General features: G+C 43.4%; 1 protein-coding gene across 1 annotated transcript in view; it reads left to right on the top strand.

Annotated features, from left to right (window-relative positions):
• Positions 1 to 11,090, top strand: part of col5a3a (collagen, type V, alpha 3a) — a 39,973-nt gene extending 28,883 nt beyond the window's left edge. Inside the window, exons 41-67 of the mRNA XM_068749846.1 lie at positions 4 to 57; positions 203 to 310; positions 1,723 to 1,830; positions 1,918 to 1,971; positions 2,103 to 2,156; positions 2,232 to 2,339; positions 2,460 to 2,513; positions 4,170 to 4,223; positions 5,202 to 5,255; positions 5,380 to 5,433; positions 5,545 to 5,652; positions 5,756 to 5,809; positions 5,882 to 5,935; positions 6,137 to 6,190; positions 6,284 to 6,337; positions 6,420 to 6,527; positions 6,664 to 6,717; positions 6,795 to 6,848; positions 6,949 to 7,056; positions 7,132 to 7,185; positions 7,785 to 7,820; positions 9,024 to 9,077; positions 9,181 to 9,478; positions 9,644 to 9,756; positions 9,862 to 9,930; positions 10,534 to 10,767; positions 10,944 to 11,090. Coding sequence (XP_068605947.1) covers positions 4 to 57; positions 203 to 310; positions 1,723 to 1,830; positions 1,918 to 1,971; positions 2,103 to 2,156; positions 2,232 to 2,339; positions 2,460 to 2,513; positions 4,170 to 4,223; positions 5,202 to 5,255; positions 5,380 to 5,433; positions 5,545 to 5,652; positions 5,756 to 5,809; positions 5,882 to 5,935; positions 6,137 to 6,190; positions 6,284 to 6,337; positions 6,420 to 6,527; positions 6,664 to 6,717; positions 6,795 to 6,848; positions 6,949 to 7,056; positions 7,132 to 7,185; positions 7,785 to 7,820; positions 9,024 to 9,077; positions 9,181 to 9,478; positions 9,644 to 9,756; positions 9,862 to 9,930; positions 10,534 to 10,767; positions 10,944 to 11,090 — 2,355 coding nt within the window. The remainder of the gene's footprint in view (positions 1 to 3; positions 58 to 202; positions 311 to 1,722; positions 1,831 to 1,917; positions 1,972 to 2,102; positions 2,157 to 2,231; positions 2,340 to 2,459; positions 2,514 to 4,169; positions 4,224 to 5,201; positions 5,256 to 5,379; positions 5,434 to 5,544; positions 5,653 to 5,755; positions 5,810 to 5,881; positions 5,936 to 6,136; positions 6,191 to 6,283; positions 6,338 to 6,419; positions 6,528 to 6,663; positions 6,718 to 6,794; positions 6,849 to 6,948; positions 7,057 to 7,131; positions 7,186 to 7,784; positions 7,821 to 9,023; positions 9,078 to 9,180; positions 9,479 to 9,643; positions 9,757 to 9,861; positions 9,931 to 10,533; positions 10,768 to 10,943) is intronic.
• The last annotated feature ends 11,308 nt before the right edge of the window (positions 11,091 to 22,398 follow it).

Below are 22,398 nucleotides of genomic sequence, written 5' to 3'. Positions count from 1 at the left end.
CAGGGTCCTGTAGGGCTGAAGGGAGGAGAGGGCCAACCTGGTGTTGCAGGACCTGTTGTAAGTCATTTTTCTTTTTATCTGTGTCTCCTACTCTCAGCTACTGTCATCTATAGAATTGGACGAAGGCGGCTTTATTCCATGGTGATCATTTAATCACCTACAGTCACACTCACCTCAACTCTCGATCTCGTCTTATTGCCAGGGTGCGACTGGAGAGCGGGGCCCTGCTGGGTCAGCTGGCCCCATTGGCCAGCCGGGTCGACCAGGAGGTGTCGGACCTTCTGGGCCAATGGGAGAGAAGGGCGAACCAGTAAGACACGTGTCAAACTCAAGGCCCGGGGGCCAAATGTGGCCCTCCAAGTCATTTTTGTGGACCGTGAGAGCTGTGTGCAGACATTTGTTTTTGTAAAATGCTGCATCTGTCACACGTGTTCTTAACAGCCCACATTTGTTGGTTGTACTGCAGTTCTGCCCCTCTCAACTGTGACAAAAGAGTTTCGAACAAAGTTAATGCCATAACTTGTGTTGGATGATATTTTTCTTTATTCATTGTTTAATATTATTTACTTGAGTAAGTTTGATTATTGATCGATGGAGTAGTGTGGTTTTCTTAACCTTATCAATTGAAAGGATTTATGTTATAATAACAGCAATAATCTATCCATATATTTTTACAACTATACAATTGAATATGCAATGTTTGTAACTTAAGGAGTGAACTGATCAAATGGAACAATTCAGCAACATGGCAATAACAATAGCAACACGCTGCAGTCAGGAAATGAATAATCTGCAGGCGGTGACTATTGAAAGTTATTTGAACTTTTTTGTTTTTTCCAGCATGTGCTGACATGTTGACCCCGGCGACATGTGGTGCTCAAGATCAGCACTGGACAGCTCCATATGTAGCCGGCTACATATTCTGCATGCTCTTTATCTTGCCCACTTCGGTTGTTTTTTTTGGTTTGGTCCATGACAAGAGAAGGTGGTGGCTTTTTGGTTTTGCTTTGATTTTGTATCGATTATCTTTGTTCCTGCGTAATGATTGCATTTGAATGGAACTTTTCCACATTATTAGATGTGCTAATTTATTCCCATCACAAACTTTGGTTCATACTTATGATTTTTCATTTCATTTACAGTATGGCTTTATCTCTAACCATTTTTAAGTTACAACCTTTTCAAAAAGTGATATCAAAACTGAATATTTTATTGGAATTAACGTGGGTAAAGAGTTGGAAAAAAAAGTTATTTAATAGCATGTTAAGGAGTAGTTACATTTATTTTACATTAAATGACATTACATTTATAATTTTTTTTTACTGTTATAGTTTACATTTGGCCTTTGGAGGGCAAACATAATGCTAATGTGGCCCTTGGAGAAAATGAGTTTGACACTCCTGCAGTAAGATATGGAACATTGCTAATTATGTTTCATAGGCATTAGTGTCCATGGGAACATGCTCTACCATCACTTCCCGACACTGGGTGATAAAGATCTTGCTCTCAGGTTGGAATGTGTGATGAGACAGAAAGCAAAAGAAAAGGTGACAGAAAGAGAATATAGGACGGGGCAAATGTGGACGAGATCTCATGCATGCTTCCTCTGGTGTGAATTTCCTCCTTTGTAATGATTAATTGATCAGCGTCACGCTGCTCCATGAAGATAATACGTATTATAGCATTTGATAGATGAGCAGAGTTTTCCCATCCTTTTTCTAGGGAGATAAGGGACCTATAGGACCCGATGGGAACGACGGGGAGCAGGGACATGTTGGGTTGCCAGGACTTGTGGGCCCTCCTGGGCCTCCAGGAGAGGATGGAGACAAGGTAGTCACTACACTGCCCAGAAATATTTACTGGTATAGTCTGATTATGACTGACTATGTATGTTCATAATATACATGTACTCTCCAGGGAGAGACAGGAGGACCAGGCCAGAAGGGCAGCAAAGGTGACAAAGGAGAAGCTGTGAGTACGACTATTCAGGACAAACTGGCTTCTAATTTAGGTGGTTTATTGCAATAACTGTAAATGTACAGTGTGTTGGCAGAACAAAGATGTTTTCATTATGCCCCCCCCCGTGCTTCTTTATTCTTTAGGGACCCACAGGACCTGCTGGAATTCAAGGACTTGTGGGCCAGCCAGGACTTCAAGTATGTTACAACATTAAAGCAATGCAATTGTATAATAAATTGACTTCACAGTGCTAAATTGTCCGTATATTTCAGGGTGTAGATGGTGAACCAGGTCCTCGTGGGCAACAGGGCATGAACGGGGCAAAAGGAGATGAAGGAACCAGAGGCTTTAATGGGGTATCTGGTCCTTCTGGACTACAGGTAAAAACACCAAACCCATTGTATTTCTTTTTACTCATCTCTGATATCCCATTTTTATGAGTGCGCATAAAGTTTCGTTTCCTGCCTGAGAGTCTGATGATCACCATTCTGCATTTGTAGGGAATGCCAGGTCAATCAGGGGAGAAAGGAGAAAGCGGGCATGTTGGCTCTATTGTAAGTTCTCAGCAACCGCAGCATATAAAACACTCTCGTCTCTCGTACGCTGTATTCAGAGTTAGTCTCGAGTGCTTTCCAACGGCACTTCTCAGACATCGTTCACTCTACTTCATGATGCCTCTGACTTTGACTCGTCTTTGTTTGATATTGGAGCTCAACTTTTATAGTCAATTTCACCTTTGAATCTGTTGGAAAAAAGTGACTAAACAGAAGACAATACCTGCATGGATTCATTGGAAAAGTCAGCAGTGACTTAACAGATCAATCTGTTAATTTGTTGACTTTGAATTCTTAGAGTGAAAATACTGATTTACTTACTACGAAGGATTGACTGGATTGTTTAATTTTTGTAGTTTTTGTGTTGGTAATGACCCTAACCCACCAAATATTAGTGTAGAAAGCATGTCATCTTCCCTCAATATTATATAATAGAAACAGAGTACAATATAATGAAACAATTTCACTATTCAGTCTTGAAAAAGCAATGAGAGTTACTCATTGGCACAGCTAAGCAGCTGTTAATATATGTGTTAGTTCAGATGCTCTTTGTTTTCCTCATGTCTGTACTACAAATCTGTTTTACTTATGATAGATTATCTTTGGAAATGACAACCACTTGAAGAGGAAATGTAACAAATTTTAAACATACAGTCTCCAGCCATCTTTCCAATACTCGATTGCTCTTCATGGTTTAGTGTGAATTACAAGATAGACCAAGGCTTCCACTTGCAAAAAAAAATAAATTAGTCCAGAGAATGAAGAGATGGTCCTGCATGTAAAAAGGAAAAAGGCAAGTGAGGAGCAAAAGGCAGTGGAGCAGTGGAATGGAGGGAAGAGGTGTGGCGGTGATTGTGAGCAAGAAGACAGTGTGACAGCTGCTAATCAGATTAGCCTCAGACTTGGCTGTCTAATGAGCATCCTCCTTTGTGACAGTCATCTCGCAACGCCGTCAACCGTGAACGCATGCTCAACAAGATTCTCCACAGCCAGATTAGGTTTGAGAGAGAACAAGAGGAGAGGAGGGATGCTGAAAAACTCAGTGGGGAAGTTTCATTCATGTGTGAGCATTGCAGATCACAGAATTCTCTCCTTTAATACTCACGTATCTCTCCGCCAGAAGGATGTGCGCGTCCTCTAGTCCAACGGGCAGATTATCTTTTAGTCTTGACATTTTTACAGAGCAACATCTCCCTCCAAAACTTCAGAGTGATTCAGAATACAGTTCAACCTCGACTCGACGGAAACTGAAGCCGACCGCGGGATTAATTGCTCGGCTCTCTCTTCAGCCGCACAAGAAAGTCAAATCCCATGCAATCAGTGTGGCTGAGAGAACATTGTCTCAAAGGCTACAGCTTTCTTATTAATAAGATAGAGCAAAGGGGTTGAGGCAGGGCTGAGGAGGGGGGCGGGGGCTTGTCAGAGCCTGTGTTGTATAGTAATGACGTGTCTTCATCGTGCCACTACAGTAATGATCATAGATTCTTGGGACATTGCATAAGCATGGGCTCTAACCCTCATTTATTTTGCGAGGCCACGGCTCAGCCCTTACTCACATGCCGCTTTACAACAGTCACATTTCCCTTGGTGTTTTATCGAAGCGTATCCTTCTTACGCTCGGACCCTAATGGAAGCATTTCCTTTCTTGCCACACAGGGGCCTCCAGGACAGCATGGCCCACGAGGCCCTCAGGGACCTTTTGGGGCAGAGGTACGCTAAATGAGATGTTTATTAGAATGTTCTGGTATCCTTCTGACATTGTTTTTGTCTCTATTTCTTCTTATCTTGCATTTTTAAAATAACTTAGGGAGGTGTTTATTTTTATTTTTATTATTATTTGAGTTTTATTCCATCATCTCACTTTCACAAATGTAACACTATATTACCCTGTGCGAATATTAGGTATCAGATATAGTATGTTCCAATGATGATAGCTGTAAGCATCTGGGACCCATGATACTTAAGAATCAAGAGGACTTGTATTTAATACACAGCATTAACGAAATTTACATTTCTCCTTGCACACAGCAGACACCTCTATTTCCCAGCCCCTCATTTCCTCATATAGTTCCTTTGAAGAATTCCTGCTGCGGACCTTCCTCTGCTTTTCAAATTTGAATTATTAAAGAGTATTAGGATATAATCCCTGGAGAGAGTTATATTTACTGTGTTATGAATAATTAAGAAGCATTAGACTATCATCCCTAAGAACCTCTTGTAACGGCCTTCTCGCTGCAGCCCTCACACAATGGTCAATTATTTAGCAGCGAGCTGTATAAGCCATGCCAGTGCTGCATTACAAGGAAGCATGGAAACACAGTGGGGCAGAAATGGTGGGATTCATAAAAGTGGAACTGTGGATGGGATGGCGAGGGAGGATTGAGAACAGAAGCCTTGTAGCATGGTTTTAGGGTCCATCCCATGACCCAGCGCACATTACGGTGGCACATGTGCATGCACACAAGTGTGCATACATATACACATGTAAAAACAAACAAACCAATAGTGACATAAAATGTACCCTAGCCAACCTGACTATCTTCCCTCTTGTTGTGATGCGTTTGTGCCTGTTTTGGATGTCATTTAGCAAAATCTGCCCGCAAACATGACAAAGATGTACCTCAACTCGGACTTGACTTTGAAAAATCACGCCCTTGGTGGACGCACTTCTCTCTCTTCCTGACACAGGGCCAACAGGGAATACCTGGCGGAGTCGGTCAGCCTGGTATTGTAGGGGAGAAGGTCAGCATGTCTGTTCGCTACATAAATACAAATACAGTAGAAATGGTTTGTGTGTGGGCTTTTGTGACAGCATGTATTGGTTTGGGTGCTGTTTGTCTCTTACCTGACATCCCTTCTCTTCCAGGGTGAGGATGGAGAAGCTGGAGACCCTGGGCGAGTAGGAAAGCTCGGAAGTGCTGTGAGTCACATTGCCGCCGTTCGGCCTTTCTATGTCAGTCAAACCTCGCTTTGTCATCGTTGTCTCCCTTTGCCGATTCATCTATTGTCCTTTTATATGCTGGCGCCTCAGGGTGTTAAAGGTGATGTCGGGGAGAAGGGTGACACTGGCCCTTCTGGTGCAGCTGGGCCTCCAGGACCAAGAGGAACTTCAGGAGATGATGGGCCCAAAGGCAGTCTTGTGAGTATTCAACTTTCTGGATCAATGACTTTTTTTCTTGCTCTATTTGTCAAATTCATCAGATTTTGAATGTCATCTGCTGCATTTTATCACTCTCCTTTAGGGCCCTATTGGTTTTCCGGGAGATGCAGGACCCCCTGGAGAGCCTGGCATCAGTGTAACTATTTTATTTACATTTTATTTATCATTAATTTTTCGACAAGTTTATTTATTTTCTATTTTAATTTAGGGAGCAGGTGGCACACCAGGACCCAAAGGAGACATTGGAGATACTGGGAAAGCTGTAAGCATTCTTTATTTGTTTGTTTGTTTCTTGCTACTCATGTTGACAGCACAAATACTACTTGTGCTCAATTCTTTATCCTTCGTGATACGTTGAGGTTCTCTTCTGTAATGTTAGAACTGAGCTATCGTCTCATTACTCCGCTGGCCGGGTGGAAATATGATTCTGTTCTAACGTCAGTCTTATTTCTATACTTTATAGGGACCTCCAGGAGCATCTGGAGAGCCAGGTTCCAAAGGACCTCCTGGAAGAAGAGTGAGCTTACCAAACTTTATATGTTTGTGTCTGTCGATGTGTTTGGAAATATGTGGGTTTGTGCAGTTAACATATTGTCCTTCTCAATCCCAGGGCCATGTAGGTGCTGCAGGAAAAGAAGGGAAGGAAGGCTTAAAGGGATCCAAGGTAAGAACAACAACTTGAATAAAGCTTTGTGGATTTTCACAGGCCTTTTGCTGAATTTAATATCTGCTTCAATGCTCTCTAGGGGGCAACAGGAAGCCATGGTCCGGTGGGGAAGACGGGCCCAGTGGGACCTCAAGGGCTACCTGGGAGGCCTGGTGCGGAAGGTCTGCGAGGCATTCCAGGTCCCGCGGTCAGTTTGAAGTAATATCATACAAGAAATATGCTGACAGAATTTTTACGTCATTAGTTGTTGTTTTTTGTGTTAAATGTTTGCATCAGTTTTCTGTAAACAGATCTTCAATTCATAATTATTTTTGTGTGTGTAGGGTGAGCAAGGGTTAAGTGGGCCACCAGGACAAATTGGACCACCAGGACCATTTGTGAGATTCTTTTTTGAGTCGTTATAATCAAAACTTGCAATTCTTTGCCTACCTATTACATCTGATATTGTTTGCAGGGGCCACCAGGACATCCGGGACTAAAGGGAGACTCTGGAGACGATGGAGATAAAGTGAGTGTTTAGTTCTTGAAGTATGAAACACAATCCACACATCTAAACCCTGAGAAACTGTGATGATGATGATGATGATGACGCAAATCTCTGGTTTAAGGGCCACGGTGGATTGATTGGTCTAATTGGACCCCCGGGAGAACCTGGTGAGAAGGGCGATAGAGGTCTTCAAGGTAGCCATGGTGCACAAGGACCTAAAGGAGATGAGGTACATGTCTTTAGGAATCGATGCAGTAACATGAAGTTGGGTTCGCTAATAAGGTATACATGATCTTTAATTTAGGGTTCATTTGGCACACATGGACCCACCGGTCCTCCAGGACCACCTGGACTTTCAGTAAGTGACATAGCCTTGAAAATGTGTTTTCAAATTGTGTTTTCCCATGACTGATGTATAACATTAATTATGTTTCAACCAATTTAACATTCTTTGTGCTTTAAGGCCTTGTTGCTTTAACAATGTTGATGCACGTTTTGGACACCTTTATTTCACGATAAAATCTTAAACCATCCATTTTGCAAATATCCTGCTTGTGTAAAACAAAAGAAGTGTAAAGAAAGACTTGAGATTGTTGTCCGTCCCTTAAGAAAAGGCTTCACCACCCAGCGCAATCGCTCGTCAATATCTGGCTGATCATCAGTGGCCGTCTGCTCATTTAAAGGTCACATTTGATGTTGATCTCAGGGATTTAGTTGGTGATTCCATCTTCCAAGAGCTAAGCACAGACTCTATCCGAGGTGCATGCTGTGCTCTTTTTACTCATTGTAACTTTAGTGAAAATATTGACTTTGACCATGACCTGTCACCTGTAAGCAGGTGCTTAACTTTCCAGTGACAAACTAAGTAGTATTTGGTTGCTGTTTGCTTGAGTAATCTTCCAAGTTTAGATAACTTTTATCATTTTATTGCTTACTCACTCGTTTCTCCATGTGCAGGGTGCATCAGGTGAGAAAGGATCAAAGGGAGAAACGGTGAGTGCAGCGATCTTTCTTATTTATGCATTTCTATTCCAGTAGTCACAATCCAGCTTGGTTAGCAGCTGTCGGGAGCATATGCTGGATGCGAGAGGAAAAGGGGTGTTTGTTGGCCTAAATGCATCATGTATCACGCTGGTGGAGCCCAGAATGCAGAGATAGAAGCAGGAGTAAAAGTTCAGCAGAAACACTTGACTAATGGATTCAAAAAATGTGGAAACAGAATAACATAAATTAGAAAAGTGTTTTAATTGGCTGAGGTCCCAGAAAAATGTGAACACAAAATACAGCAAAACAAAATGCTAAACTCGATGCAGCGGGCATGCACTGGAAAAAGATGGAAAACAACAACACCAAACAAACCAAACCAAAATATGCAAGACAGAAAATCTTAGGGTCGCTGGAGATACGTACATACGCAAACAACAGGGAAAACACAACAAGTTGGCAAAGGAGACCAAATATCATAATCTGGGGTGTCAACAGGGCAGGTTTTAAGTAGCAAACATTTCTTATGTCAAAATGACTGGCAGGTGTGTCTCCAGTGCAAGACATGGAAAAACAGTGTCAGAGAAGCAGATCAAATAAATGGTAAATGGAGTGCACTTACATCGCGTCTTTCCACCTTTGCGGTGCCCGAAACGCTTTGCAATTTGACCTCACACTCGAGTGGGCGAGGGCTGCCACACAAGGTGTCGCCAGATCAACTGGGAGCAATTTGGTCATTGGATGACCCGCTCTATACCAACTGGGCAACAGCCACCCCCCATAGCCGCATAGGAGACCATGACACCATGGTCCACAATCATAATGCTCTTCTGTGTTTACCACATCTTTGGAGCCATGAGTGTGATTTTTCCAGCAGGCCCTTTTAATAGGATTTGTTTGTGGCGTGTGAAATGATATGCCCAAAGAAAGCGAGTGGTAAGGATGGCAGTGAGAAGAAAAGGACGCATGATGATGGAGATGAAGCATGAAATTATCGATCAACGTGACCGCACTGTCTCTAAGTGATTTGGCTCGCCAGTACGAGCGGAGCACATCGACAATATGGACAATCATCAAACAGAAGGATGCTAGCAAGAACACGAAGCCTTCCAAGGCCATAACTATTATCTCTAAGTTTATGTAAGAGTACATGTAAAGGTACAATTACTGCCCCTCCTCCCTCTCCCGCCCTCCTCTTCTTCCAATCCAAAGGGTGCCGCTGGTCTCCGAGGTGATTCAGGTCTTGCCGGACCCCCAGGACCCCCAGTGAGTCTCGCCAAAGATCCACAACAGGGTCTGCTCTGTGCCAAATGTATCATCTTCTATTTCCATTTAACGTTGCTTCTTTCTCACCCCTATATGATACCAGGGGCCTCCTGCAACAATGATCCAGCCTCTCCCTCTCAGGGAAGGCAAACGGAAACGACGGGCGAACTCCGATAGCAGAGGAGGAGCAGCAGCTCCACCCACTGAGGATGATTTGAATGTGGAGGAGTTCCTCCAGGGAGATCAACCCATGGAGGACACTGAGGGAATGGAAGAAGTCTTTGCCATCTTATCTTCCATGAAAACAGACGTGGAGTTGATGAGAAGGCCCCTCGGGACTTTTGAGAGTCCTGCACGTACCTGCAAAGAGCTCATGATGGTTCGGCCCGACTACAAAGACGGTTAGCTAAAGCATTACTTCATATTTGAACTTGGTTTCACGACCGCCCAGTTGTTTTAAGTCAGAAGGTTTTTTTGTTCTACCAGCCGCATGTCATCCCTTAGATGTGTTCACTTTACAAGCATTTGCTGGTTGATGGATTGTCCTGTCTGTGCTGCTTTTGTAGGAGAGTTCTGGATTGATCCTAACCAAGGCTGTCACAAAGACTCAATCAAAGTCTACTGCAACTTCACAGCTGATGGAGAGACATGTCTCTACCCTGAGAGCAAGATTGAGATGGTAAGTATTCCATCTTCCATCAGCCTTTCATCTCATCCCCTCATATCCTTTAATCTTAGAACGTTTTTTTTTCCAACCTCCTTTCTCATTTCTTGCTATTTCTAGGTGAAATTAGCAGCGTGGAGCAAAGAGAATCCAGGAAGCTGGTACAGTCAATACAGGAAAGGCAAGCAGGTAAAAACAAAAAAAGAAGCTAAACTGCTGACCTTAATCAGATTGATCTTCATATACTGTATTTGCATATATGTGCACATCAATTATTATGCATGAGTTTGCGTCTAAAGCTATGCATCATTTGATTTATATTAATTTATGATACCTTATGCAATGACACCAGTGCCAGAAGTTGAGTCGTCAGGGTGACTTGCATGGCAACATCTCATCCACTAGCATTCAGGGCATCACTCTCATGGCTCTTGCCTTTTGTGTTCACCCGATCACAGGTCGTTTAACTCTCTCAGATAAACACTGAGCTGCCAGCACAATTGCAATTCACAGGCTTTCTCACAGTCCCTAAATCCGCTCTTTTTCATGCATTAATTTATTTCTCCCTGCTTTGCTTCCCCTCGCTCTGCTGGCTGTGAAGAGAAGCTGTTACTTTTGCCACTCTTTCTCCTTTAAAACTCGCAGGCACCTTTTTATGTGCAGGAACACCTATGTGCGTCAGTGATATTTCAAAGAAAATTGTCATTAAAGGTCACGCTATTAAAAGAGTTATATAAATGTCTCTGAAAATGTAGAGGAGGGACTCTCACAGTGTTTATCTGCGCTATCCAGTTCTCCTACATTGACAGAGATGGGAGCCCTGTGCATGTAGTCCAGCTGACCTTCCTGAAGCTATTGAGTGCCACAGCCAAGCAGGAGTTCACGTACACCTGCCAGAACTCGGCTGGCTGGTTCGACAGCGGCTCGCGTTCCTACCAGCATGCGCTCCGTTTCCGTGGCAGCAACGATGAGGAACTGACACAAGCCAAAAGCCCATTCATCAATGCGGTGCATGATGGCTGCCAGGTGAGTGCAAGGATACAGACTACACTTAAGAATTAAAGTGTTTATTAATAGCTGTGCCGTGGTGATTGATTTAATAAAGAAATAGAATATAGATTTAGTTCAAAGTGGGCAGAGAGGGCTGGTTAGATGGAATAAACCACGCAAACTTAATAATGGCTTCAATATTTCTCTTCCAGTTCCGCAAAGGCCAAGAAAGGACTGTTCTAGAGATTGATTCTCCGATTGCGGAGCTGCTCCCAATTATCGACGTGGCCCCGGCAGACTTTGGCAGCAGCAGCCAAAAGTTTGGTTTCCAAGTTGGACGAGTATGCTTCAATGGCTAACATCTCCCAAAAGATAAATAAAAAAAGGCACAGAAAAACTGGACTTTTACCACTGCCCTGAAACAATATTTATTATATTATTCTCCTGTATGTGTCGGCTTTGTGGTGCATTATTTAAGACTTTTTGGCAGCAGCCATGTGCTGTGGCTTTGCAACAATGAGACAAATGGCGAGGAAAGAGGATGTCCAACGGTGGCAACGAAAGCACATTTACCAAAGGGAAATATTCCAGTCAGATATATTTAATTGAAAGTGTGTTTTTTGTTCCTCTTACTGTGTGCCGTTATCTTCTAGAATAAGCAGAACACCACTTTGTAATGACCACTTATAAAGAAGACGGGCCTGTCTGACCATGGAAATGAGACAGGCTGGCATTCTGTGGTATGGGTCATTAAGCGGGGTTGTTTTTTGTTCTTTTCCCCATCATGGAGGAACTAGTTGCTACCTTATGTTTGACAGACCCAGCTGAATAAATCAGACATGTAGTCGTAGTCATTTGCATGCTCAGACTTCACTAAAATGACAGTTGTGATAGCAGTTGCGAACTAGCCAAGCATATTAATTCCTCGCAGGCACAGCAATTAATTTCCTGTGTACAGAAATGACAAATCGTCCTTTTTACCCTTCAACTGCAGTTTGCTCTGTGAATTGCCTTGATTAGTATTCAATGGGAGTAGCTAGTTATTGAACCCAACACTTACTTGAATGGATCAGGTTGTTTCCTTTATTGGGCTGCTTCATTCCATGGGCTCCATAATGAGCTTTTGGAGCCCTTCAATGTTTCCAATGTCTAAAGGACTGTATGCCAGACTATAACACCCTTCTCCTGTGGTAGTACACTTTGACATATACCTCGGCAACTGGTTTTAGGGGGGGGGAGGGGATTTCTGTGCAAAAATTAAAAACATGCTGATTAATATGTTGTCCAGTTTTAACTGCAAGTCCTTTGTATCAAGAGGCATTTCATGTATCTCTTGAAAGTGTTTTTATAACTGCTGACATAGCCTCCATGTATGTTTCTGCCCTACTCAAAGGTTTTATTCACATATGTTGGAATGTCGACATGATATTTGTCAGTTCACTTGATTTGCTCTTCAGTGGTGCTAAAGATGATTCTTTGTATCGTGTCAACTGCATTTGTTTCTCTGTGGGCAGAATTGAAGGACCAGAGAGGGATGGGGTTATTGCTTTTTCAGTGGCATGAAACACCATCACATACTGGGGAGTGGTCTATTGTGTGATTTTTCTTGTCTTCCACATCATTTGGCTGATTGGGCCGATTTGACTAGGCCAGGAGGTGGTTAAAGGGAAAATCCAATCCTACGTCAAACTTTAAGTAATGCAATGATTTTGTAGCATAAATCGAAACTATAGTTTGAAATAGAAAAGCATCAACTCTGAAGCTAATGGTAGCATCAGGTAGCATTTTTGAAAACATGCTCCACGGCATCTGCACTCTCTCAGTCTCTGTCAAAAAGAGCAGATCTATGAATCATGCATTATCAGCACATCCTAAGAAAAGCATGCCATCCTAGCGCCGTGTTATTCCACGACTCACTGTCTGCAGAGCAGCTGCACGATTGGATTTCAGATGACATTGTGGCTGCAGTCTGTCACTGCTTGTCATCTTAAACAGACACTTCCTCAAATTAACATACAGAGCTGTGGAATATGACTGAAATTACATGCACATAAAATCACTGTTGATTTTCCCTTTAGAAAATGATGGCATTTCTTAATTCACTGTCTGCTGCCTCCGTATGAAACAATGGACCGTGCTTCCTACCAGGTGTAATGTTCATTTCTGCTGTTCAATCTCTTTCATACCATTGACACATTCCAGTGATGATCTCCATTCCTCCTGTCCCATTCTGCTCTGCCATTCCTGTATATAGTGTTCATTGTATTCTTTTTATATACTGTGCACTACAGTTACTCTGAGGACCTAATGAGCAGCAACCTGTTGCCTGAATGAAAAGCAAATGTATTCGTCAAAAACCGACGTGCGAATAAACCCAAACAAGAAAAAAGTTGCTTTTTATTTCCCCTCTGCGATCCCATACAGGGAAGTTAGAACTATATTCATGAGTGCATTTGACTCATGCAATGTTCAGACAGCAAACGATATGCACAGCCAGCCAGATCTGCAACATGCACCCGACAAACATCCACACACAACCAATCTGATAAGTGCATTTCTTTCACTTTTTTCTCTTTTACCGATTCCTCTTTTTTTTTTTTTTTTTCGTTTGGCGGTGTAGCAAGCGCTTAGATGATTGCTATTCTCCAAGACCAACAAAAAACATTTTCAATCACTAGTTTAAACTATCTTTTGGGTTACGGCAATTTCATCACACCTCTTTCCCACACTCTGTTTTTCTGCCTGCCTCACTTATCTCCATGGCTGTGGCAAACACACGAGATAACCACTTTTGTTGTTGTTTTTTTCCTCCATTCACAGAGACACGGCATGCATACATACTCGTGTGTACCAATTCTCATTCATGTATTACGGTATGAGAAGGCCAGAATGGATGCCAGGATGAAGGTTGCCATGTTATCTTTTTTCCTTTTCTGCTATCTTCCACTCTATTGAATTTTAACCACACTAAGCACTTGACCAGGAAAGGTCATTAGTTACCTCGACCTCAGAATAAGGATGAAGTAGAAATGCAGTGTGACTGTTAACTCTTTCAGTGCCAGCCATTTTCAGCTCAGCTATATGCTGATTGCCCGATTTTCCAATCCCGACAGGATATTCTTTACTATGACTAAGCAAGCATCGAACATATCAAACAAAAGATCAAAGTCTCTTCTTTTATCAGGTAAAAAAAAGTGTGCTCCTACCATTTTCTGTAACCTTTGTTACTGTGTAGCATCACTTAAGTGCTATATAGTTATTATCTGTATTTTACAATCTGTGTTCTTACAATCGACTAATGTACTGTTAGAATGGCACTTATAGAGCACATCATTCCTCCAAGGCCAAATAGTCTTTTGGTTTTCCCTATTCATCATGCATCTCGCATAAAATTTTCATGGAAATCAATTGTTCTTGGGGAATTCGGAAATAAAAATAAATGGCATAAAAGTTAAAAAAAAAAAAGAAGAAAAGAATCTGCCTGGAATAAGTAGTACACATTTTTCAAAGACATTAAATATTTTACATTTTATTCCCACCTTGGAAGAGAGCTGTTATTGGATCAGATAGCTGTGACTTTTGAAGTCAATTCAATCAATGAATTTGAATAAATATGAATGCATATGATGAGTTTTCCCATCTAAATGCAAAGGATTGCTGAATCTTGGATAACAATCTTTTTTAATGCAATCTGGACTGCATTTTCGTACCATTTTAGTCTGCCTTGCTAATTCCGGAAGGTGACACACCAGAACCGATGGCACCTAGAGCTATAATCTATGTGTCTTATAAAGAGTACCCGCATATTGTTGGGTTTTTTTCCCCACAAATGTTTAAACGTGTAGCCATGAACTAAGTCTTGATCAGCTCATTGCTGTTCACTCTGGCTCCATCAAGAATTTTAGCAGAGCCGTGGGTCTGTAGTTGGCACTGATAGCTGCTTTTAGATCCAGGAGTACATTAGTGTAGCCCCCAGGCTAGAGGATTCATGGTTGCTGCATATTGGAAGCAAAATTGTTTCTCTTATTTCCTCCCTTTCTCGCTCTCTCCTCACATCTCTTTCTCATTATTCTGAAGTCGGATGTACTTTGTGGTATTTGAGACTGTCTCGTCTTCCCGACTCTTTTGTCATCCTTGCCCTCAGCTTCTCTCCTGTGATGCTGATTCTGGCTGAGCCGAGCATCTCACAATGTCGTATAAAGAAATTAACAAATTAAGCATGTGTTCAGGTTAAAGTGAAGAAAGTGTCGCAGAGAGTCTGTATCTCTGGTTTGAAACATTTGTTTGGTCTCAACATATCCTCAAAACTGAGATGTTTGTCGTTATCAGATAATTATTCACAATGTGTGTGCGTGTTTTTTTTTTATTGAACGGTGCCAGGCAACATTGAGAAATAATATGGATCATGTACAGTATATGTCTGTGCTTGTATGAAATCATGAGGATTCGCTGAAAGGCAAAGGTGCTCTTATTAGCGTGGCTGAAAGCACCTCCCTTACCAGGTCCCATCTACAGATATCTTATCTCAGGAAGGGTGTGGGGAATCATTTCCACCGGTGCCTTTTCCATCAAAGGCGCTTATCAACAATGCAAACATGAGCAAAAAGCAGGTTGAAGGAGAAAAGCGCTCGGAGAGCGCAAGCCTCCACCAAGCAGCTCATTCTCCTCGTAATTGCATTTACACCATATCCAGCTGGGTATCCAGAGCACTCTCAATATTTGATGGCATCTAAGTTAGAGCAAGACCCATCTTCAGATTTGTTTTCCATTCAGCGTTTTTTATGTGATCCTGAAAAACGCAATCTGTACCCTTATTTTTAGAGAAATCGCGACGGTATCCGTAATCCTGATCCGATCCAGATTAAATTTGGTGATAAGTTAGAAGTCCCCACCCTACATGACTGTGTCAAAATCCATAAACATCGGTCAACAGCGATATTGAGGAACACATTTGGAAGCTCAATTGACTGCACTGGCATTTGCAGAATTCAAACTGATCCAGAATCTGGGATCTCTTGTGGATCATCACCAAAATCATCTGTTCCTGGTAACATCGCCAATATTTCCTGAAAAAGTCATCAAGATCCATCTGTAACCTTTTGAGTTATCTTGCTAGCAGGCATACAGACAGACAGACAAAAACATAACCTCCTTGGCGGAGGTAAGAAGAAAAAAAAACAAACACATTTCCTGAATGCAAGAGAGAGAAATGGAGATCTCTGAGTGAGTTGACATTCAAGATGCCTCTGTGTCTGAGAAGGTTCGAAGATTGTCTACCAGATGGCTCAGATCCAAACACGCCAGGTAACTCTGATATACATGAACACGTTCTACTCCTAATTGCTCTGAAGACACAAAGCAGAACTCAATTTAAACGTAGGGAAATGCAAAACAGACAAACTCTCACCAGATGTGCATTTGGCTTTGTAAGTGCGTGCACGTGTGAATCTTTTTCTGATTTATCTGTGAGTACGAATAAGAGAGAGAAAATGAGAGATTGAGTGATGACTGCATGAACCCATTGCTCTGTGTCGCTGTGATTCAGCTACAGGATCAGAGTCAGAATACTTTATTGATCCCAGAGGGGAAATTCTATTTGCAAAAAGCGCTCCACTTAACAAAACTTAGAAATAAGAAATTGACAGTATGCACATAGTGCATTGATAGAATAATCCGTAGAAGGTTACAATGATGCATTGTAGAATTTTATTGGCACAGGAAGAAAATACTTTCTAAGGCGTTCAGTTTTTGAGGAGGGGGAGGTCTTCGTCTCGTTGACCGTGTGCTCCTTTGTTGTACCAGGAGCTGATGGATGGGGGGTGGGGGGTGTTCTCCAGGATGCTTTGCAGTTTCTGAAGCATCCTTCTCTCCATCACTGTCTCTAAAGAGTTAAGTTTCACCCCGACAACTTCGCCTGCTTTACAGATTAGTTTGTTGAGTCTCTTTGAATCTGCGACTCTCAGACCCCCAGTCTGCTGCCCCAGCACACCGCAGCAAACAGGATAGACTAGAGACTCTCAGCCTGCTGCCCCAGCACACCGCAGCAAGCAGGATGGACTAGAGACTCTCAGCCTGCTGCCCCAGCACACCGCAGCAAACAGGATAGACTAGAGACTCTCAGTCTGCTGCCCCAGCACACCGCAGCAAATAGGATGGACTGGAGACCCTCAGTCTGCTGCCCCAGCACACCGCAGCAAGCAGGATGGACTAGAGACCCTCAGTCTGCTGCCCCAGCACACCGCAGCAAACAGGATGGACTGGAGACCCTCAGTCTGCTGCCCCAGCACACCGGATGGCACGAGAAACCACAGACTCCTAAGACATCCTCAGCATTGTCCGGCAGATGTTGAAGGACCTGAGCCTCCTCAGGAAATAGAGGCAGCTCTGGCCTTTCTTATAAAGGGCTTCAGTGTTCCGAGCCCAGTCCAGTTTATTGTACGTATCTTAGGTCCACCACCAGTTCCTTTGTCTTTGCCACGTTGAGCTGCAGGTGGTTCCACTCATTAACCATAGTCCTGGTTCCCTCACCCTTTCTTCTTCACCCTCCCTCACTTTGGCATCTCTATTCCTCTCTGAATATAATCGACATACTGTGTACTGTATCAGCCCCGGCGCTGTTATTATTCCATCTCAGATAATCAGATGCGGCAGCTTTTCATGGACGCCTGGACACTCTTCATGAATATGATAAGACAGCGGTGACCTACAAGATCACAACTCCTTCTGTGGCAGGCCAGGGAAGAATCGATGCTCAAAGCCCTCATTAAATCTAACGAGCAATTTAGACAAAACACACGATCTGACTTGTGAATCTGCTAAAATAAAAATGGCGCTTAGAGTATTAAATAGAAAATGTCATGCAATCTGCATTTTCACCAGCAAAATGAACCTCACAGTCAAAACACTTGAGTGCATCTTTCTCTGCACTTATTGGTGGCAATTCATAATGATTGAATTGTGCTGTCACATGTTTCACTGTAATGAGCACAACTGGGCCTGGACTCAGGTGCTCTTCAATAATTCAGAACCAACCTGAGACGTAAAGCAATACTGCAATCCAGAAATTATTCCTGCAGTCACTTGTTCTTCGATGCCTGGATTGCTTCCAAAATCTGATCCAGTCCTTCAGACTTGGTTTTTCACTCCCCCCCCCCCCCCCCCTGTTGTATCCAATCAACACTGCCAATGCAAAAGACTCCTGCGCTCCTTTGTGGATGGCACTAAAGTGTGGCCACAATGGTGTGTTTCTGGCACAGAAGCAATACGAGAGTTGGGAAAGTTGTCAGGTTTCAATAAGGGACTGGCAGGTAAGAGGAGACGGAGGCAAAGGAGCATTCAAAGTCTTTAATGACGTAAAACACAAAACTCTCAGCAAAAGTACTGAGTCGCTGCAAAGTGCAAGACGGGAAGTTCAAAACCAAAATTACCATCAGAATAATTATCAGCCAAAAACACAAACATAAATTGGGCAGAGCACAGACTGGCATCACAGAGCAAAACACTATGCGAGAGACAAAGCAATAATCCGGTGGGCAGTCGTTTTAAAGCAGTCGATGATGGGAAGATGGATCACAGGTGTGTCTGCTCCGTTCTGCCAATCTGTCCTCCTCCACGCCCACTGCCGGGAGGAAGAGAACAGAATGAACGACAATGACAAGAAATACCAGGAACAGAAAGCAAAAGAAAACAAAACCTGACAAAAGTCTTATTACTGACTAAAATTATATGTGGAATTATATTGATTTATTCTTGGACAGAGGCAGTGTGTTATATTTAAAAAAATAAAAACATGTAAAAAGGATTTGACCTATTTAACCTCTAAAATTTCGTACCTCAAAAATACAGAAGATTATTGAATAGACAATGTTGACAAGTGTTCAGATTGCATCTGTGGGATATGTTGGACAAAGGCAGAAAGGACAGAAGGGAGAGAAAAGAGAACGCAGGCCAATGCAAACGCACAGGAACATTAAAAGTATTCATCTTTGCCTTTTCCACAGAGTCTCCCCAGAAAGAGAGACCTTCAGATAAAGCCTCTGCTTTCTGTCTATTTCCTCCAGGACACATCAGACAGCTATTTCAAGGCAAGCCCCTCGTGCATACCTGTTTCGGTATCGGATGAAAGTGCAGCGGTGCACTGATTGGAAGCTTTGTTGTCTGAATGAGCACGAATCTGCTGTTTAAGCTACAAGGCTTCCATTAGAATTCCATTGAAGACAGAGGCTCCTGTGATGCTTTGCGCAGCGCATGTTCCCTCCCCTCCGTCTTTACACATGTACTCTTACAACGGGGTGTGTTGTTGAATGAACAATTGCTTACCGGTATATAAGACGGATTAGATGTTGATGCGGGGGCCTGTGCTGCTGCAGTGCTAATGAGAGACTGGGGGGGGTTCAGGTGCTGCTGCTTTGAGTGGGAAGGTGAGTGACACGGCTCATGAATAGTGATGGTTGACAGATGCTCATTAACCAAGAGACTGTCTGTCAGCGAGCAGAGCGGATCAGCAGCCCCCCCCCCCCCCCCCCCCATATGCACACATACTTAAGCATGACTGTATCCACACATGCTAATGAGACCATGCAGATGTGCCCGTGCAAACACCTGCCACATGTAAATTCTGAATGAGGCCCAGCCAGAAAAACATGGAAAAGATGTGACTTTAAAAAGGGAATATATATTTTACGTGTCTTTAATTGCTATTGGAAGGAGATCTGATTTGAGAAAGTTGCCAGTCAAAGGTGACTTATTATGCAAAGTGTGCGTTTCGTTGTTTGCAAAGTTGTGTAAATTCGTATTTACAGATAATGAGCTATAAATACCGATGACAGCATGAAGCAGAAGCTGTTGTGTTGATATAACGTCATATCTTTTTAGAAGTTGAAAACGTGGGGAAATATGGACATGGGCCGGTTGTTGTTCTTCCCATCAGACTTCAGCGGTTCCGATTCGCTCTTTGCTGAAATTTTCATCAAATGTTGGGAATCTTAACAGGAACAGTTGATTAAATTTTGGTGATGATCCAACAAGAGATGCTGGATTCTGGATCAGTTTGAAATGTTTGGTAATGTTGCTCTCAATGGAGCTTCAAAATCAAAATCGCTGTTGTTTGGAAACAGATCCATTTGAAATCGTGGTAAATTTTTGCAATAACTATTTCGTTTTTGGACACTTTCAATAGTATCTCTCTTATCCACAAAGGATGTTCTGCTTTTGCTGACCTGTACCAATCTAGGCTGACTAAAATAATTATAAAAAAAGAAGGTGACAATATTCTGAAACATTTGAAGACAAAACATCAAGCTGATTAAAACTAATTACATCATTTAGAAAGATAGTCTTGAATGGGACTTTAGAATTCTATTTAAGTACTATATCATATAGTTCTGTTTCCATCAACAATGAGACAGGTGGCCAAATCATTCACAAAAACAAAGAGGCACAAAATGTTATATGAAGGTTTTTGGACACTTTTAGAGTGTCTTCCTCCAGGGAGAAGCTGCTCCTTCCATGTTATCTCTGCTGCTTACCTTTTATGAATTTGCATTTAAATATCATCATCCTGGCCCTCAAGCAAAATCAGCACAGTGCCAGCATGCTATGGATTTGAAAGCATGGAGCTGTACCTCTGGTCCAGCCGCTCTGATGGAATGATCCCCTTGTTTGGAATCGATTGAGAGAGAAAAGCATCCGCCGTGTAATTGTAGTCTCATTTGATCTCAAATAAACCATGCTGCTAAACAAGGGAGAGAGCAGGGCGAGCATAAGCTGGAAACACCTTTATTACACCGAGCACACTTGAACACACTTACGTCTTCGGTCTGACTCTTGCGCACGCACGCACACACGCACACATTACATTTGTACACTCTAAATTATATCTCTTCCTCTGCTGGTCTGCCTTTTTCTCAGTCTCACACTGGGTCTTATTTCCAATCATACTCAACATACAACTATGCACACTGCACACGCACACACACACACACCTACACACATTCACACTGCACATACACACACTCACCAGCATGCACATCCTCACACTCCCTGCTTGTCTTGGAATGAGCCTGAGCGGATTCTGGTCACACTGGAGTGGGGCGAAATGGGCAGGCACTCTGAACAGCCAAAGGCGTCAAATAGACATGATGATCAGAGGAATAATTGAAGCAAGTGTTTCGTATGGAGACAGAGACAGAGGAGGACAGACTGGAATAGAATCACGGAGAAAAAGAGTCGAGGGTTTTGTCTCAGGGGACTGAAACACAATGCCGGCGCCTTGTTTGAAGAAAATAGAGGAGAACTGGAGTGGCCAGTGGCTTCCACACTGCTCAGCCTCTTCCTTTCATTCACCCTCTCTTCACCGGTTAGCATCTTTTTCCAGCACCTCTCAAATAAACCTTTGCCTATGTAGCGTTGGGCAAATGGGGCCAAACGATTGTTGCCAAAGCCGACAACGCCACTTCAGGACTTTCAACCTGAAGATCTATTTAATTTGTTCCTTTGGTTCCCAGCTCGTTTTAGCGGGTCTCCCCACCCACAGGTCCGCTCACAGTGATGACCAGCACGGCATTAGGAATTCAAAACATTTATTAACACTCTAAAAACAAAACTAACAAAAGAAAAGAAGAGACACGGCAGTGACAGTCTACGGCCAACCTGCCTTTGAGACGGGGAAAACACAAATGAGGACTTGGAACGAGGGAGGGGAAGCACCTATATACGCCCCCCCCCAATCAGTGGTAAATGGGCCACAGGTGCTCCCTCCCACACCTGCCTGCCCAATTAACCCCAATCATCCGGTTACATTCCTCCCCCCCTCCGAGTTATCGGTGCCCCACCGATAAATCATAACATAAAAACAAAACAGTTTTCTAAAAAAACAGTCAAAAACCGGGCGTCATCCGAAGTTCAGCGCCTGAGCCCCAGATACACCAGCGTACGCCACAATATTCGGCCCCAAAAGAACAGCCGGAATGACCCTCAGTCTGTTCTTCCCGCTGGTGATTCCCCCAAATGTCTGGCTCTCCCGCTGAGCCTCGCCCGGTCGTTCCCCGTCCTCCGAGGGGCATCGGACACAGCCACGCCGATCCCGCCACGTCAATCCAGCCACGTCGATCCAGCCACGCCGATTCCAGCCACGCCGATCCGGCCACGCTGACTCCAGCCACGCCCATCCAGACGCCGCTCCAAACGCCGATCCAGCCACGCTGCCATGCCGATGTCCACGCTCCGGCCTCGCCTGGGCTGCATCCCCCTCCATTCGCCGACGACCCGCAGCTGCCAGAAGCTGCGTCCCCCGGCCCCCATGGTCCCACAGTTCCTGCTCCACCACTGGAGCGTCCTGGCGGTCGTCCCCCAGGGTCCATGGAAGGGTCGCCTGCAGCCAAAGCCACCGCCTTGTCTCAAAAAATAAAGAAGAAACAAAAAACCCTACCGATGCCGTGCTGGATTGTGATCCTGCCGACAACGCCAAAATGTAGCGTCGGGCAAATGGGGCCAAACGATTGTTGCCAAAGCCGACAACGCCACTTCAGGACTTTCAACCTGAAGATCTATTTAATTTGTTCCTTTGGTTCCCAGCTTGTTTTAGCGGGTCTCCCCACCCACAGGTCCGCTCACAGTGATGACCAGCACGGCATTAGGAATTCAAAACATTTATTAACACTCTAAAAA

Source organism: Brachionichthys hirsutus, chromosome 16 (genome assembly GCF_040956055.1).
Source record: "Brachionichthys hirsutus isolate HB-005 chromosome 16, CSIRO-AGI_Bhir_v1, whole genome shotgun sequence".
NCBI classification, from domain to species: Eukaryota; Metazoa; Chordata; class Actinopteri; order Lophiiformes; family Brachionichthyidae; genus Brachionichthys; species Brachionichthys hirsutus.
This window is presented reverse-complemented; position numbering and strand designations above follow the sequence as displayed.